Source organism: Pseudophryne corroboree, chromosome 2 (assembly GCF_028390025.1).
Source record: "Pseudophryne corroboree isolate aPseCor3 chromosome 2, aPseCor3.hap2, whole genome shotgun sequence".
NCBI lineage: Eukaryota > Metazoa > Chordata > Amphibia > Anura > Myobatrachidae > Pseudophryne > Pseudophryne corroboree.
Genome location: NC_086445.1, coordinates 1,028,314,603 through 1,028,327,662, shown reverse-complemented (window position 1 = coordinate 1,028,327,662; position 13,060 = coordinate 1,028,314,603). Strand labels below are relative to the sequence as shown.

The following is a 13,060-nucleotide window of genomic DNA, read 5'->3' as shown; positions in this document are numbered from 1 at the left end:
TGTTGCTGCAGATGCAGTGAGCCTATTTTAGGGTGTGGACCTGGAGCTGCAGCTCTATCAGCCCGATTGTTAACCCTGCTCTGGGAACACGCAGCAGCCAAAGGGCAGAGCCTCCCATTGGATGTAACCTGTGTGGGAGGGCGTTTCTCGCAGGAATCAGGTCATATGGGGCTCTAAGGTTTATGATGTAACTAACTTAAGTATTCCTTCCTCAGGTGATAGCAGAATTCGGTTACCTAGGGTTTTCGGATTTTGGTAATGTATAGGTTTGGGTGGAGGGTGTTGGGAAAATGTGCTATACATGAAAAAATGTATTGATTTGACCTACATTTATAGACGTCAGTCCAAAGAAGCACAAATTAACAATGCTTACCTACGAATAAGTCTGTCACTGTACACAGTAAACATGCCGCAATGTTCCGATTGCTCGCTATTGAGGCGCGTACACCAGTCGCTGCCAAGAGCAGTGCAGGGGACCTCTCTCCATGTAGCCCCGGCCACAGCACCCCTGACGACCGATCGTGATGATATTAGGCCTTAAACCTACCTGGGAAAATTACCTGCACAATAGTGAAAACCGCATCACAACAGACATTCTCATTTACAAGATGGATATATACTAATCCTTTACATGATGAGGGCAGTCTTCAAAGTATCTTCATTCATCAGACCAATTAAATCCATTTTTATTTTATTTTTTATAAAAATGATTTTATTTTCAAGAACAAACTGCAGTAAAAAAAAAAAACTGGACTAGAAAGTACATGAAACAAACAGCAAACAACTGCCGGAACCACCAACAGCCGCATCAATATTCACCACCCACCTAAGCAGGACGGGGGGCAATTTAACCCCTCAGTGCCCAAGCGGTGGGGTACGTGCCCCCCACACCTGGAGAACATTTCAATACTACATTTATAGATTCCAGTTTTATTAGAATGTGAAAGATTTAAAAAAAAAAAAAAAAAATTAAATTAGCACCTCTTTCTGCAAGACTTCTGGTCAGGTATTAAAGGGTCTTCTTCACTGCCCCACTTCCACTTATATAGATTTAATTATATTCTTCATATTTATATTATTGTACAAGTACGTTTCAGAAACACTGCTTAGATATATCACAAATAGTTACACAGCGCAGACAGTATACTTATTTTACCTGTGTACATATAATACAGCCGATCCCCACTCCACCATTATATTAGTGGCAATTGTTTTACTCTTTATAAACGTCTGGTCTGTCACAACACAACACCGGAGAGAGCTCAACTTCAATGGTAAAGGGAGGTTTTCATTTACAGATAACTTTAATTGCTTGGCTTGGTCTTTCTGGCTTCAATCTGTGCTTTTCAGCCATGTATTTATATCATCACACAACACAGCGCTCTCTACCTTAAATACAACTGTATGGAAGCAGCACTGCGTCGTAACCAAGGCCAACACAAACATTTTTAGTTGGCATGGATTAAAGACATGGCTTTAGTAAAAGTTGCCTGAGTGCACAAGCCATTAAATCAAACTCATCTGCAGGTGGAAACCCCTCTGACCAACTACAACCCTCAAAATCGACATAGCTCGCCTAACTTTAAAGAGGTTTCTCTTGCAGAAAGCATCATGTTAAATACAGCTGTAAGGCGGAGCTAACGGTTGACAAAAGCTTATAATTATAGTATAATATAATATACAATAGTCTTTCATATGAACCTAATTGCATATAAAATGTTTACTTAATTATAAAAAAATAAAATAAACAATAGTTGCTCTGATTAAAGTGCGCCTGGTGCCTACGCACGATGACGGCAGTAATTTTGTGGGCTGGACCCAATATTCATGAGAATGCAGCCGCAATTCACGGGCAACCAGGGATATCCGTGTAACTAAAATGCAAATGCCTTCTGCATGCTTTTGCAAGATCCGAAGGCCCAAATTGTCTGCCTCCACTGTCCGTAGCCAATAGGTGCACTTGAAATTGGATTATTTGACAGAGGTTTTGCATTGTAGGTATTTTGCAAAGTGCTGTCGAGTTTCCAATTTAAATTCTATTTTTGTTGTCGACAGCCGGTACGAGCATTGGCTCTTGGTACAAACGCCGGCTTTAAAATGTACATCTGTGCCATTAACACTTTATACATACACTGATGCAAAACACCTGCTCCACAAGGGCGGCGCTAATTTACACCTGAATGTAAAAACTTGTCTGTAACAAATCTTTACCGTCTCCTGATTAGTCTAAGTATGCAAGCTGCACTGCAGCAATACATTACTGTTAATGTATTAGAAAAATATATATAATCCCCAAGAGGTAAAGAAATAGGTTAACAGGGAAGGAACTGACATCTTAAACACTGGATATCTCTTAAGTCTCTAGAGGTGTTTCATTGTCATTGTGCACAATTCTTTATAACATACAGGTTGACCTAGAAAAATGATTATCTTTGCATGATCTACAGTTGGATCAGCGAGAGTAAAACGTTCCCAAGACAACTGATTTTTCCTATAGTGCATAGATCCTTTTAGCATTTTATACGAGTGGGATTGCACTGAATCCCCCTCTGTAGCTGCTATTCAATCTGCCTACCACTCCGACTGTCCAAGATGACAGATCTCCGTTGTGGTTGGTAGAAACAACTTGTGGAGGTCTCTAGTCTTTGACCGTTTTTGGGGATTGTCATCTTACTCCTGAGAATAACCCCATCTGTCCTCTGGCTTTCATATGTGGATTCTTGGGAGGTGGTCTGAGATGGGCTTTTAATGGGTGCTAGAAACATTCTCGAGTCAACTGAGGGGTGGTCCATAACTGGGAAGGGTGGGCTAAACAGGATGAGACTTTGAGGCCTTCCTGGCCTGGACCTAAAGGAAGACTTTGAAAGTCCAGAAGGTCGTTCCATTTTGGATGACAAAGGCGTGTCCCCAGAAGCTTCCCCATCTGAAGTTCGCTTCCTCCGGAGGACCGGAGCATCTTGAGGAACACCATGGTTACTGTCATTGGAAGAGTTCAAAATGGAATGGTAGGAAGTGTCTACAGAAACTGGATCACTATTCTCCTTTTCCTCCACAGCCTCAATCTCTGTCTTCGGGCTCTGTGGAATGTTGTTAAGTCCCGTAATTGGGGGCAAAATTGGCTTTGGAGCCGAATCAGGCTCATTCCCGACATCTGTATTCTCCAGCAGAGGAACATCAGACTCTGTATTTACTGTCTGTAATGGCTGTGGTATCTGAGTATACTGGACTTTTGGTGGTATCACTGGCACAGCCTTGGCTTGGCACATTTTTATCATGAAAGAAGCCCTAACTGCCGAAACACTCACAGGAGCTGAATTTCGGCGACCTGTTGGAGTGTGACTTGTCAATGTGTAATCCAAGTCGGTGCTTTGGTTTGGTTTCTGATTCAGGCTTTGCGATCGGTTGTGCAATGATAGTGTTGTTTCTGTACTTGAATGATGGACCTGATGACCTGTTACCTCAACAGGACCGGGAGCTGATGCACTTTCAAATGTAAAAATGTCCCCTGGCGTGGGTGCTGAATCTACGCTCAATGATGATGGTTGAATTTTTGGCTTCTCAGACTTATCCTCAATGTCAATAATTCTGTTCTCCTTTGGCTGAGCTAGATCACAAACATTGGTGGAAGTGTTTAGCTCCTGGACATTAGGCAAAATATGTTTGGAATTTAGCGGCAGTGCAGGTGGTGTGGCATTAGGGGTTACAAGCAGCAGTGCAGGTGGTGTGGCATTAGGAGTTACAAACTCACTGGCCTTCATCCATGAACGTTTTACCACAGGTTCAGTATGTGATGTCCTCTCGATGGTCTCAGTTTTAGAACAGAAATCAATATCTATTCCAAGCACAGGGACTTCGGGCAGGTTGGATACAATCTGCCTGGATTCACTTTGTAACTTTTGGTTAAATAGATAATCAGTCCTTGATCTTATATAATAACTCCCATCTGCCTTAATTCCAGCAAGTTTCATCGTCCACTGACTTGTTCGAGTGTCTTTGCTGTCAAGAGATAGACTACGTGTGAACTCTGGCTTTTTATACAAATTCCCTGTGGTTCCTCTTCTTTTTGGCTGTATTTCTGCCTCCTCCTTCTCTAGAATATTCTTTAATTTTGGAGAGTGCAGTGGGCTTGTTACCCAGTGGTGGTCTTCCAATTCTTCCAGCTCAAAGGGTTGCGCACTTTCCGCTCCAGGTTCATCATCATTCTCTAGAGACTCGCTTGATTTTCTCTCAACTGGCTTATTTTCCAAGTCCTCTACTCTTTCTAAATCTACACTTACTTGCAAGTTATCGCCTTCTGTTTGAGTTTCTTCTTTTTTTAGTCCTGAATCCTTGCTGTCTACTTCAATGGGTGGAAGCTTTGGGTATTCAGCACTGGAATCTTCAACGGGTGTGTTGGGATTTAACTGTGAATCCTGTCTATCAATAATCGCTTCATCTTGCTCTGTGCATTGATGGGCCTCTTGAGGTAGGGCGTTGCCATTTTCCAGTTCTGTCGCAATTGGAGGAATTGAGTCATCTTTTTGGTTTCTGCTGTCCTCTCGGATGCCACCAGTGGCCACTGCCAAAGAGTCTAAAGTATTTTTTTCTTCATACAGTCCAGATGTTCCATCAGAAGAGTCATTTGTTTTTACAGAATTCTTATTCGGAGTAGGCGGTGATGGGGCTCTCTTGGATTCTGAGGCACTTTCCGAATGTACAGCAAGCTCTTCTTCAGACTCGATGATCTTCAGCTCATCTTGTATGTTTGACCAAACTGGGTCCAGAAGAGTGACAGACTCATCGTCCTCCTTAACAGAAATAAGAGGGAAATAACAACAGAATATTAAAAAATAGCTACACAATAAAATAATAAAAGCTATAAATCTTCTATATAATTTTTTTTTCTAAACAAAGGTCTGAAAATTAAACACTCATGCCAAGAAAATGGATATCTTGTGACAAAACTTTCAGGTAAATGTGGAACTGTGGTACAACGTCAAAGAAACTGCTCATTCCCAAATGGTCCAAGGTCGTGGTTTAGGTCAACATTAAGTTAAAACACTTTTAGACTTCCATTGCCTTGCAGAGTGGTTATACTATTATCAGAAGATCTGGCATTTTGTGCAAAGTGTTCATAAAAAGGCAAATAATAAAATAATAAAATGAAGTACCAGTCTCATCTATGGTGAAATTCCCAGTGAAGTCACAGGGAGGTGAAAGACATTGCATGTGTCCATACCTGGCTATTGGCGGATAGATTGTCCAGGTTATTGATCGGAGTCCTGTCTGGTGACTTTGTTGGGGCTACTTCTGGGCTGTTAGGCTCCAAGTCTGTGACTTGAGGTAGCTCACTGACATACATCAATGTAAGATCAGCCGGCTTTCTTTCTGCTGCGGAGCTGGGCAGTAAGTCAGGTAATTGGGACATTTCCAACAAAATTTCCTTGAGCGTCAGCGTTCTGTCATCTTCTGTGAACACATGAAAATGCAGAAATGAGAGAGCATTGGGAGGGTATTGTTGTTATCTATCCATTGGTAAGGTTATCTATAGACCTGACTGCTTGGATAATTAAGTACATGGAAGAAGAGATGTAATGTGAGACCTGTCCACCGGTCCATCGCTTGCACTGGTGCTCCATCCCAATCCAACACCTTTCCACCTCTCAGACAGTGCACCCCCCCCCCCCCCACACACACACACACACACACACACACACATTTATTAGTTCAAACACAATGGCGGGATGCATCAAGCCTTAGAGAGAGATAAAGTAGAGCAGTTGCCCAAAGTCACCTATCTGCTTTAGTAATTTCAAAAACTATGCTAGATTAATGACAGAAGCTCTTCACTTTCTCTCTCTCTCTCTCTCCAAGGTTTGATACATTACATACCACCCACAGTGCTTAAGTTGCCCCTCAAAAACTTTGGACCCTTGACAACTGTGCCAATCTCTTGTAGAACCATCAGTGACCTGCACACTGATCACATATACCTGAATTCAAGCAAGACGAATATAAACCGTAACACTTTATCTTTATAACATTGATTATTAAGCCCTACCCTACAATTATTTACCCCACACATAATAACTTTATATACGATTGTGTTTCATTAATTCCTTAACCAATAATTCTGATCAAACAAACCCCATAAAACACAATACATTACTTGAATGCGTTAGTTATCCTTTTTACCTTCAAAAAAGTCTGGGCTGAGATCTTTCAGACAAGGTCTCCGCGGCTCATGTACCTTCATATGTTCAGTTATATCAGTAGGACGAGCTCCTGCTTTAAGACCGGTTCTGCTATTTGACTCTGCAGCTAGGGACTTGACTCCTGGATCGGGTTCCAGTAGTGGTAACTCTTCAAGGCTAGAGAGATGGTGGCGCTCCTTGGAACTGCCTCTGCAGGGAGTACTATTAGCACTAATGACGGCCGACACCCGCAGGGGAACAGATACGGCAAATGGTTCAGAGATGTTCAAAGCTCTCCGTTGGTGTCTCGGAGAAGCTTCTAAAGGAAATAGGCTCCCGGGGAAGCTGGATTTGGCCGGACCATCGCTAGTAGTATAAAACATCTTCCTTCCTTTTGGAGAGCTCTGCTCATTTTCTAGATCATCACCGATTCGGAAAACTTTCATTTGTTCAGGTGGTGGCTTCAGCTGAGAGGTTTTGAGGGTACTTTTATCCTGACTGGAGCCTCCTGTAGCGCCAGCTACTTCTTCACTGTCCCACTCGCTGTCATGCTTGCTGACATCATAAGTGCTACCAGTCCCCGTGGCACGTGATTTAAGGACCGGTATGAAGAAGCCACCGGTGGCCACGGACCTCTTGAATCGGCTCACTTTCTCGTCCTCACCTGCTTCAGGAGACACAAAATGATAATGTACTTTCTTGTTGTCAGGATGGTCATGGTTTCCTAAGCTATCCTACTCAACTGAAACCTGGTAGCAGGTGAGACTGGCACACTGCAGTGAGTCCAAGACACTGACTGATACAACTGCTGATGCCAGCCCATAGGGGAATTTAACTAGTTTCCGTTATAACATCTGGTTGGATGTCAGATCTCACTCGGTGTGTAGGTGTGCATAGATAGATACTGTAGATAGATAGATGAGTAGCGTTACCCAATAGAAACCTATGGGCTTCTCTTCGCATTTCCCCCTGAGAGGGATCCAATTGGATCCCTCCCAGCACCCCCCGTGGCCACCATGTCACTCTGGGTAAGCGCATATGGACTCCTAGGTCCTAAACCCAGAAGTCCAGTCATTGCAAAGGACAGCTCTTAGCGGGAGAGCTGTACTTTGCAATACTTTTGTACTTACATTTATAAGTACATTTGTAAGTACATACCCAATAAGTATTGTGATAGAAGCACTGGCAAAGTGATAAACGGGAGAGTCTGGGCTTTTAGTAAAAATAAGAATTTACTCACCGGTAATTCTATTTCTCATAGTCCGTAGTGGATGCTGGGGACTCCGTAAGGACCATGGGGAATAGACGGGCTCCGCAGGAGACTGGGCACTCTATAAGAAAGATTTGGTACTATCTGGTGTGCACTGGCTCCTCCCTCTATGCCCCTCCTCCAGACCTCAGTTAGGATACTGTGCCCGGAAGAGCTGACACAATAAGGAAGGATTTTGAATCCCGGGTAAGACTCATACCAGCCACACCAATCACACCGAATAACTCGTGATACAATACCCAGTTAACAGCATGATAACAACTGAGCCTCTCAACAGATAGCTCAACAAAAACCCTTTAGTTAAGCAATAACTATATACAAGTATTGCAGACAATCCGCACTTGGGACGGGCGCCCAGCATCCACTACGGACTATGAGAAATAGAATTACCGGTGAGTAAATTCTTATTTTCTCTAACGTCCTAAGTGGATGCTGGGGACTCCGTAAGGACCATGGGGATTATACCAAAGCTCCCAAACGGGTGGGAGAGTGCGGATGACTTTGCAGCACCGAATGAGAGAACTCAAGGTCCTCCTCAGCCAGGGTATCAAATTTGTAGAATTTTGCAAACGTGTTTGCCCCTGACCAAGTTGCAGCTCGGCAAAGTTGAAGAGCCGAGACCCCTCGGGCAGCCGCCCAAGAAGAGCCCACTTTCCTCGTGGAATGGGCTTTCACTGATTTAGGATGCGGCAGTCCAGCCGCAGAATGTGCAAGCTGAATCGTACTACAGATCCAGCGAGCAATAGTCTGCTTAGAAGCAGGTGCACCCAACTTGTTGGGCGCATACAGGATAAAGAGCGAGTCAGTCTTCCTGACTCCAGCCGTCCTGGACACATAGATTTTCAGGGCCCTGACTACATCCAACAACTTGGAAGCCTCCAAGTCATTTGTAGCCGCAGGCACCACGATAGGTTGGTTCAGATGAAAAGCTGATACCACTTTGGGGAGAAACTGGGGACGAGTCCTCAATTCTGCCCTATCCATATGGAAAATCAGATAAGGGCTTTTACATGACAAAGCCGCCAATTCTGAAACACGCCTGGCCGAAGCCAAGGCCAACAACATGACCACTTTCCACGTGAGATATTTCAAATCCACGGTTTTCAGTGGCTCAAACCAATGTGACTTTAGGAAATCCAACACCACGTTGAGATCCCAAGGTGCCACTGGAGGCACAAAAGGGGGCTGAATATGCAGCACTCCCTTAACAAAAGTCTGAACTTCAGGTAGTGAAGCCAATTCTCTCTGGAAGAAAATCGATAGAGCCGAAATCTGGACATTAATGGAACCCAATTTAAGGCCCATAGTCACCCCTGACTATAGGAAGTGCAGGAATCGGCCCAGCTGAAATTCTTCCGTTGGAGCCTTCCTGGCCTCACACCACGCAACATATTTTCGCCATATGCGGTGATAATGGTTTGCGGTTACTTCTTTCCTAGCTTTTATCAGCGTAGGAATGACTTCCTCCGGAATGCCCTTTTCCTTCAGGATCCGGTGTTCAACCGCCATGCCGTCAAACGCAGCCGCGGTAAGTCTTGGAACAGACAGGGCCCCTGCTGCAGCAGGTCCTGTCTGAGCGGAAGAGGCCATGGGTCCTCTGACATCATTTCTTGAAGTTCCGGGTACCAAGCTCTTCTTGGCCAATCCGGAACAATGAGTATAGTTCTTACTCCTCTTCTCCTTATTATCCTCAGTACCTTTGGTATGAGAGGAAGAGGAGGGAACACATAAACCGATCGGTACACCAACGGTGTTACCAGAGCGTCCACAGCTATCGCCTGCGGGTCTCTCGACCTGGCGCAATATTTTTCTAGCTTTTTGCTTAGGCGGGACGCCATCATGTCCACCTGTGGTTTTTCCCACTGGTTTACAATCATTTGAAAGACTTCTGGATGAAGTCCCCACTCTCCCGGGTGGAGGTCGTGCCTGCTGAGGAAGTCTGCTTCCCAGTTGTCCACTCCCGGAATGAACACTGCTGACAGTGCTAACACGTGATTTTCCGCCCATCGGAGAATCCTTGTGGCTTCTGCCATCGCCGTCCTGCTTCTCGTGCCGCCCTGTCGATTTACATGGGCGACCGCCGTGATGTTGTCTGACTGGATCAGTACCGGCTGATTTTGAAGCAGGGGTTTTGCCTGACTTAGGGCATTGTAAATGGCCCTTAGTTCCAGAATATTTATGTGCAGGGAAGTCTCCTGACTTGACCACAGTCCTTGGAAGTTTCTTCCCTGTGTGACTGCTCCCCAGCCTCGAAGGCTGGCATCCGTGGTCACCAGGACCCAGTCCTGTATGCCGAATCTGCGGCCCTCCTGAAGATGAGCACTCTGCAGCCACCACAGCAGAGACACCCTTGTCCTTGGAGACAGGGTTATCAGACGATGCATCTGAAGATGCGATCCGGACCACTTGTCCAACAGGTCCCACTGAAAGGTTCTTGCATGGAACCTGCCGAATGGAATTGCTTCGTAGGAAGCTACCATCTTTCCCAGGATCCGCGTGCAGTGATGCACCGACACCTGTTTTGGTTTTAGGAGGCCTCTGACTAGAGATGACAGCTCCTTGGCCTTCTCCTCCGGGAGAAACACTTTTCTCTGTTCTGTGTCCAGAACCATCCCTAGGAACTGCAGGCGTGTCGTAGGGACCAGCTGTGACTTTGGAATGTTTAGAATCCAGCCGTGCTGTTGTAGCACTTCCCGAGATAGTGCTACCCCTACCAACAACTGCTCTCTGGACCTCGCCTTTATCAGGAGATCGTCCAAGTACGGGATAATTAAAACTCCCTTCCTTCGAAGGAGTATCATAATTTCCGCCATTACCTTGGTAAAGATCCTCGGAGCCGTGGAGAGACCGAACTGCAACGTCTGGAATTGGTAATGACAATCTTGTACAACAAACCTGAGGTACTCCTGGTGAGGATGGTAAATGGGGACATGTAGGTAAGCATCCTTGATGTCCAGCGATACCATGTAATCTCCCTCGTCCAGGCTTGCAATACCCGCCCTGAGTGATTCCATCTTGAACTTGAATTTTTTTATATATGTGTTCAAGGATTTCAAATTTAAAATGGGTCTCACCGAACTGTCCGGTTTCGGTACCACAAACATTGTGGAATAGTAACCCCTTCCTTGTTGAAGTAGGAGCACCTTTACTATCACTTGTTGTGAATACAGCTTTTGAATTGCCTGTAACACTGCCTCCCTGCCTGAGGGAGTGGTTGGCAAGGCAGATTTGAGGAAACGGCGGGGGGGAGACGTCTCGAATTCCAGTTTGTACCCCTGAGATACTACTTGAAGGATCCAGGGATCCACCCGTGAGCGAGCCCACTGATTGCTGAAATGTTTGAGACGGGCCCCCACCGCACCTGGCTCCGCCTGTGGAGCCCCAGCGTCATGCTGTGGACTTAGAGGAAGCGGGGGAGGACTTTTGCTCCTGGGAACTGGCTGTATGCTGCAGCTTTTTCCCTCTACCTCTGCCTCTGGGCAGAAAGGACGCGCCTTTAACCCGCTTGCCCCTATTGGGCCGAAAGGACTGTACCTGATAATACGGTGCTTTCTTTGGTTGTGAGGGAACATGGGGTAAAAATGTAGACTTCCCAGCTGTTGCTGTGGAAACGAGGTCCGAGAGACCATCCCCGAACAATTCCTTATCCTTATAAGGCAGAACTTCCATGTGTCGTTTGGAATCTGCATCACCTGTCCACTGCCGAGTCCATAACCCTCTCCTGGCAGAAATGGACATTGCACTAATTTTGGATGCCAGCCGGCAAATATCCCTCTGTGCATCCCTCATGTATAAAAGTGCGTCTTTAATATGCTCTACGTTTAGCAAAATAGTGTCCCTGTCTAGGGTAACTATATTTTCTGACAGGGAATCTGACCACGCAGCTGCAGCACTGCACATCCAGGCTGAAGCTATAGCCGGTCTCAGTATAACACCTGTGTGTGTATATATAGATTTCAGGATAGCCTCCTGTTTTCTATCAGCAGATTCCTTCAGGGCGGCCGTATCCTGAGACGGTAGTGCCACCTTCTTTGACAAGTGTGTGAGCGCTTTATCCACCCTAGGGGATATTTCCCAGTGTGACCTATCCTCTGGCGGGAAAGGGTACGCCTTTAGTAACCTCTTAGAAATTACCAGCTTTTTATCAGGGGAAGCCCACGCTTCTTCACACACTTCATTTAATTCTTCAGATGGAGGAAAAGCTACTGGTAGTTTTTTCTCTCCAAACATTATACCCTTTTTTGTGGTACCGGGGGTAACATCAGAAATGTGCAACACATTTTTCATTGCCTCAATCATGTAACGTGTGGCCCTACTGGAAGTTACATTAGTCTCATCGTCGTCGACACTGGAGTCAGTATCCGTGTCGACATCTGTGTCAACCATCTGAGGTAGCGGGCGTTTCAGAGCCCCTGATGGTTTTTGAGACGCTTGGGCAGGCACAGGCTGAGAAGCCGACTGTCCCACATTTGGTATGTCGTCGAACCTTTTATGTAAGGAGTCGATACTATCACGTACTTCCTTCCACAGCACCATCCACTCAGGTGTCGACCCCGCAGGGGGTGACATCACATTTACAGGCATCTGCTCCGCCTCCACATAAGCCTCCTCATCAAACATGTCGACACAGCCGTACCGACACACCGCAAACACACAGGGAATGCTCTGACAGAGGACAGGACCCCACAAAGCCCTTTGGAGAGACAGAGAGAGAGTATGCCAGCACACACCAGAGCGCTATATAACACTGGGATCCCACTATCAATGAGTGTTTTCCCTATAGCTGCTTATAATATCTATACTGCGCCTAAAATTAGTGCCCCCCCTCTCTTTTTTACCCTTCAGTAGTATTCAGACTGCAGGGGAGAGCCAGGGAGCTTCCTTCCAGCGGAACTGTGAGGGAAAAATGGTGCCAGTGTGCTGAGGGAGAAGCCCCGCCCCCTTTTCGGCTGCCTTTCTCCCGCTTTTTCTGTAATACTGGCAGGGGTAATTTTACATCTATATAGCCTCTAGGACTATATATGATGTATATTTTGCCAGCCAAGGTGTTATTTATTGCCCTCAGGGCGCCCCCCCCAGCGCCCTGCACCCATCAGTGACCGAAGTGTGAGGTGTACATGAGGAGCAATGGCGCACAGCTGCAGTGCTGTGCGCTACCTTGGTGAAGACCGAAGTCTTCTGCCGCCGATTTTCCGGACCTGCTTCGTGCTTCTAGCTCTGTAAGGGGGACGGCGGCGCGGCTCCGGGAACGAACACCAAGGTCGGGTCCTGCGGTCGATCCCTCTGGAGCTAATGGTGTCCAGTAGCCTAAGAAGCCCAAACTACCACCTGTTAGGTAGGTTCGCTTCTTCTCCCCTTAGTCCCTCGCTGCAGTGAGTCTGTTGCCAGCAGATCTCACTGAAAATAAAAAACCTAAATATACTTTCTTTCTAGGTGCTCAGGAGAGCCCCTAGTGTGCATCCAGCTCAGCCGGGCACAAGAATCTAACTGAGGTCTGGAGGAGGGTCTTAGTGGGAGGAGCCAGTGCACACCAGTAGTCTAAAAGCTTTCTTTATAGTTGTGCCCAGTCTCCTGCGGAGCCGCTAATCCCCATGGTCCTTACGGAGTCCCCAGCATC

General features: G+C 46.1%; 1 protein-coding gene across 1 annotated transcript in view; it reads right to left on the bottom strand.

Annotated features, from left to right (window-relative positions):
• Positions 1 to 670: 670 nt before the first annotated feature.
• Positions 671 to 13,060, bottom strand: part of ARHGAP31 (Rho GTPase activating protein 31) — a 207,781-nt gene continuing 195,391 nt past the window's right edge. The window contains exons 10-12 of the mRNA XM_063956769.1: positions 6,175 to 6,837; positions 5,219 to 5,448; positions 671 to 4,787 (exon numbers count right to left, since the gene is read on the bottom strand). Of these exons, the coding sequence (XP_063812839.1) occupies positions 2,559 to 4,787; positions 5,219 to 5,448; positions 6,175 to 6,837 (3,122 nt within the window). The 3' untranslated portion in view covers positions 671 to 2,558. The remainder of the gene's footprint in view (positions 4,788 to 5,218; positions 5,449 to 6,174; positions 6,838 to 13,060) is intronic.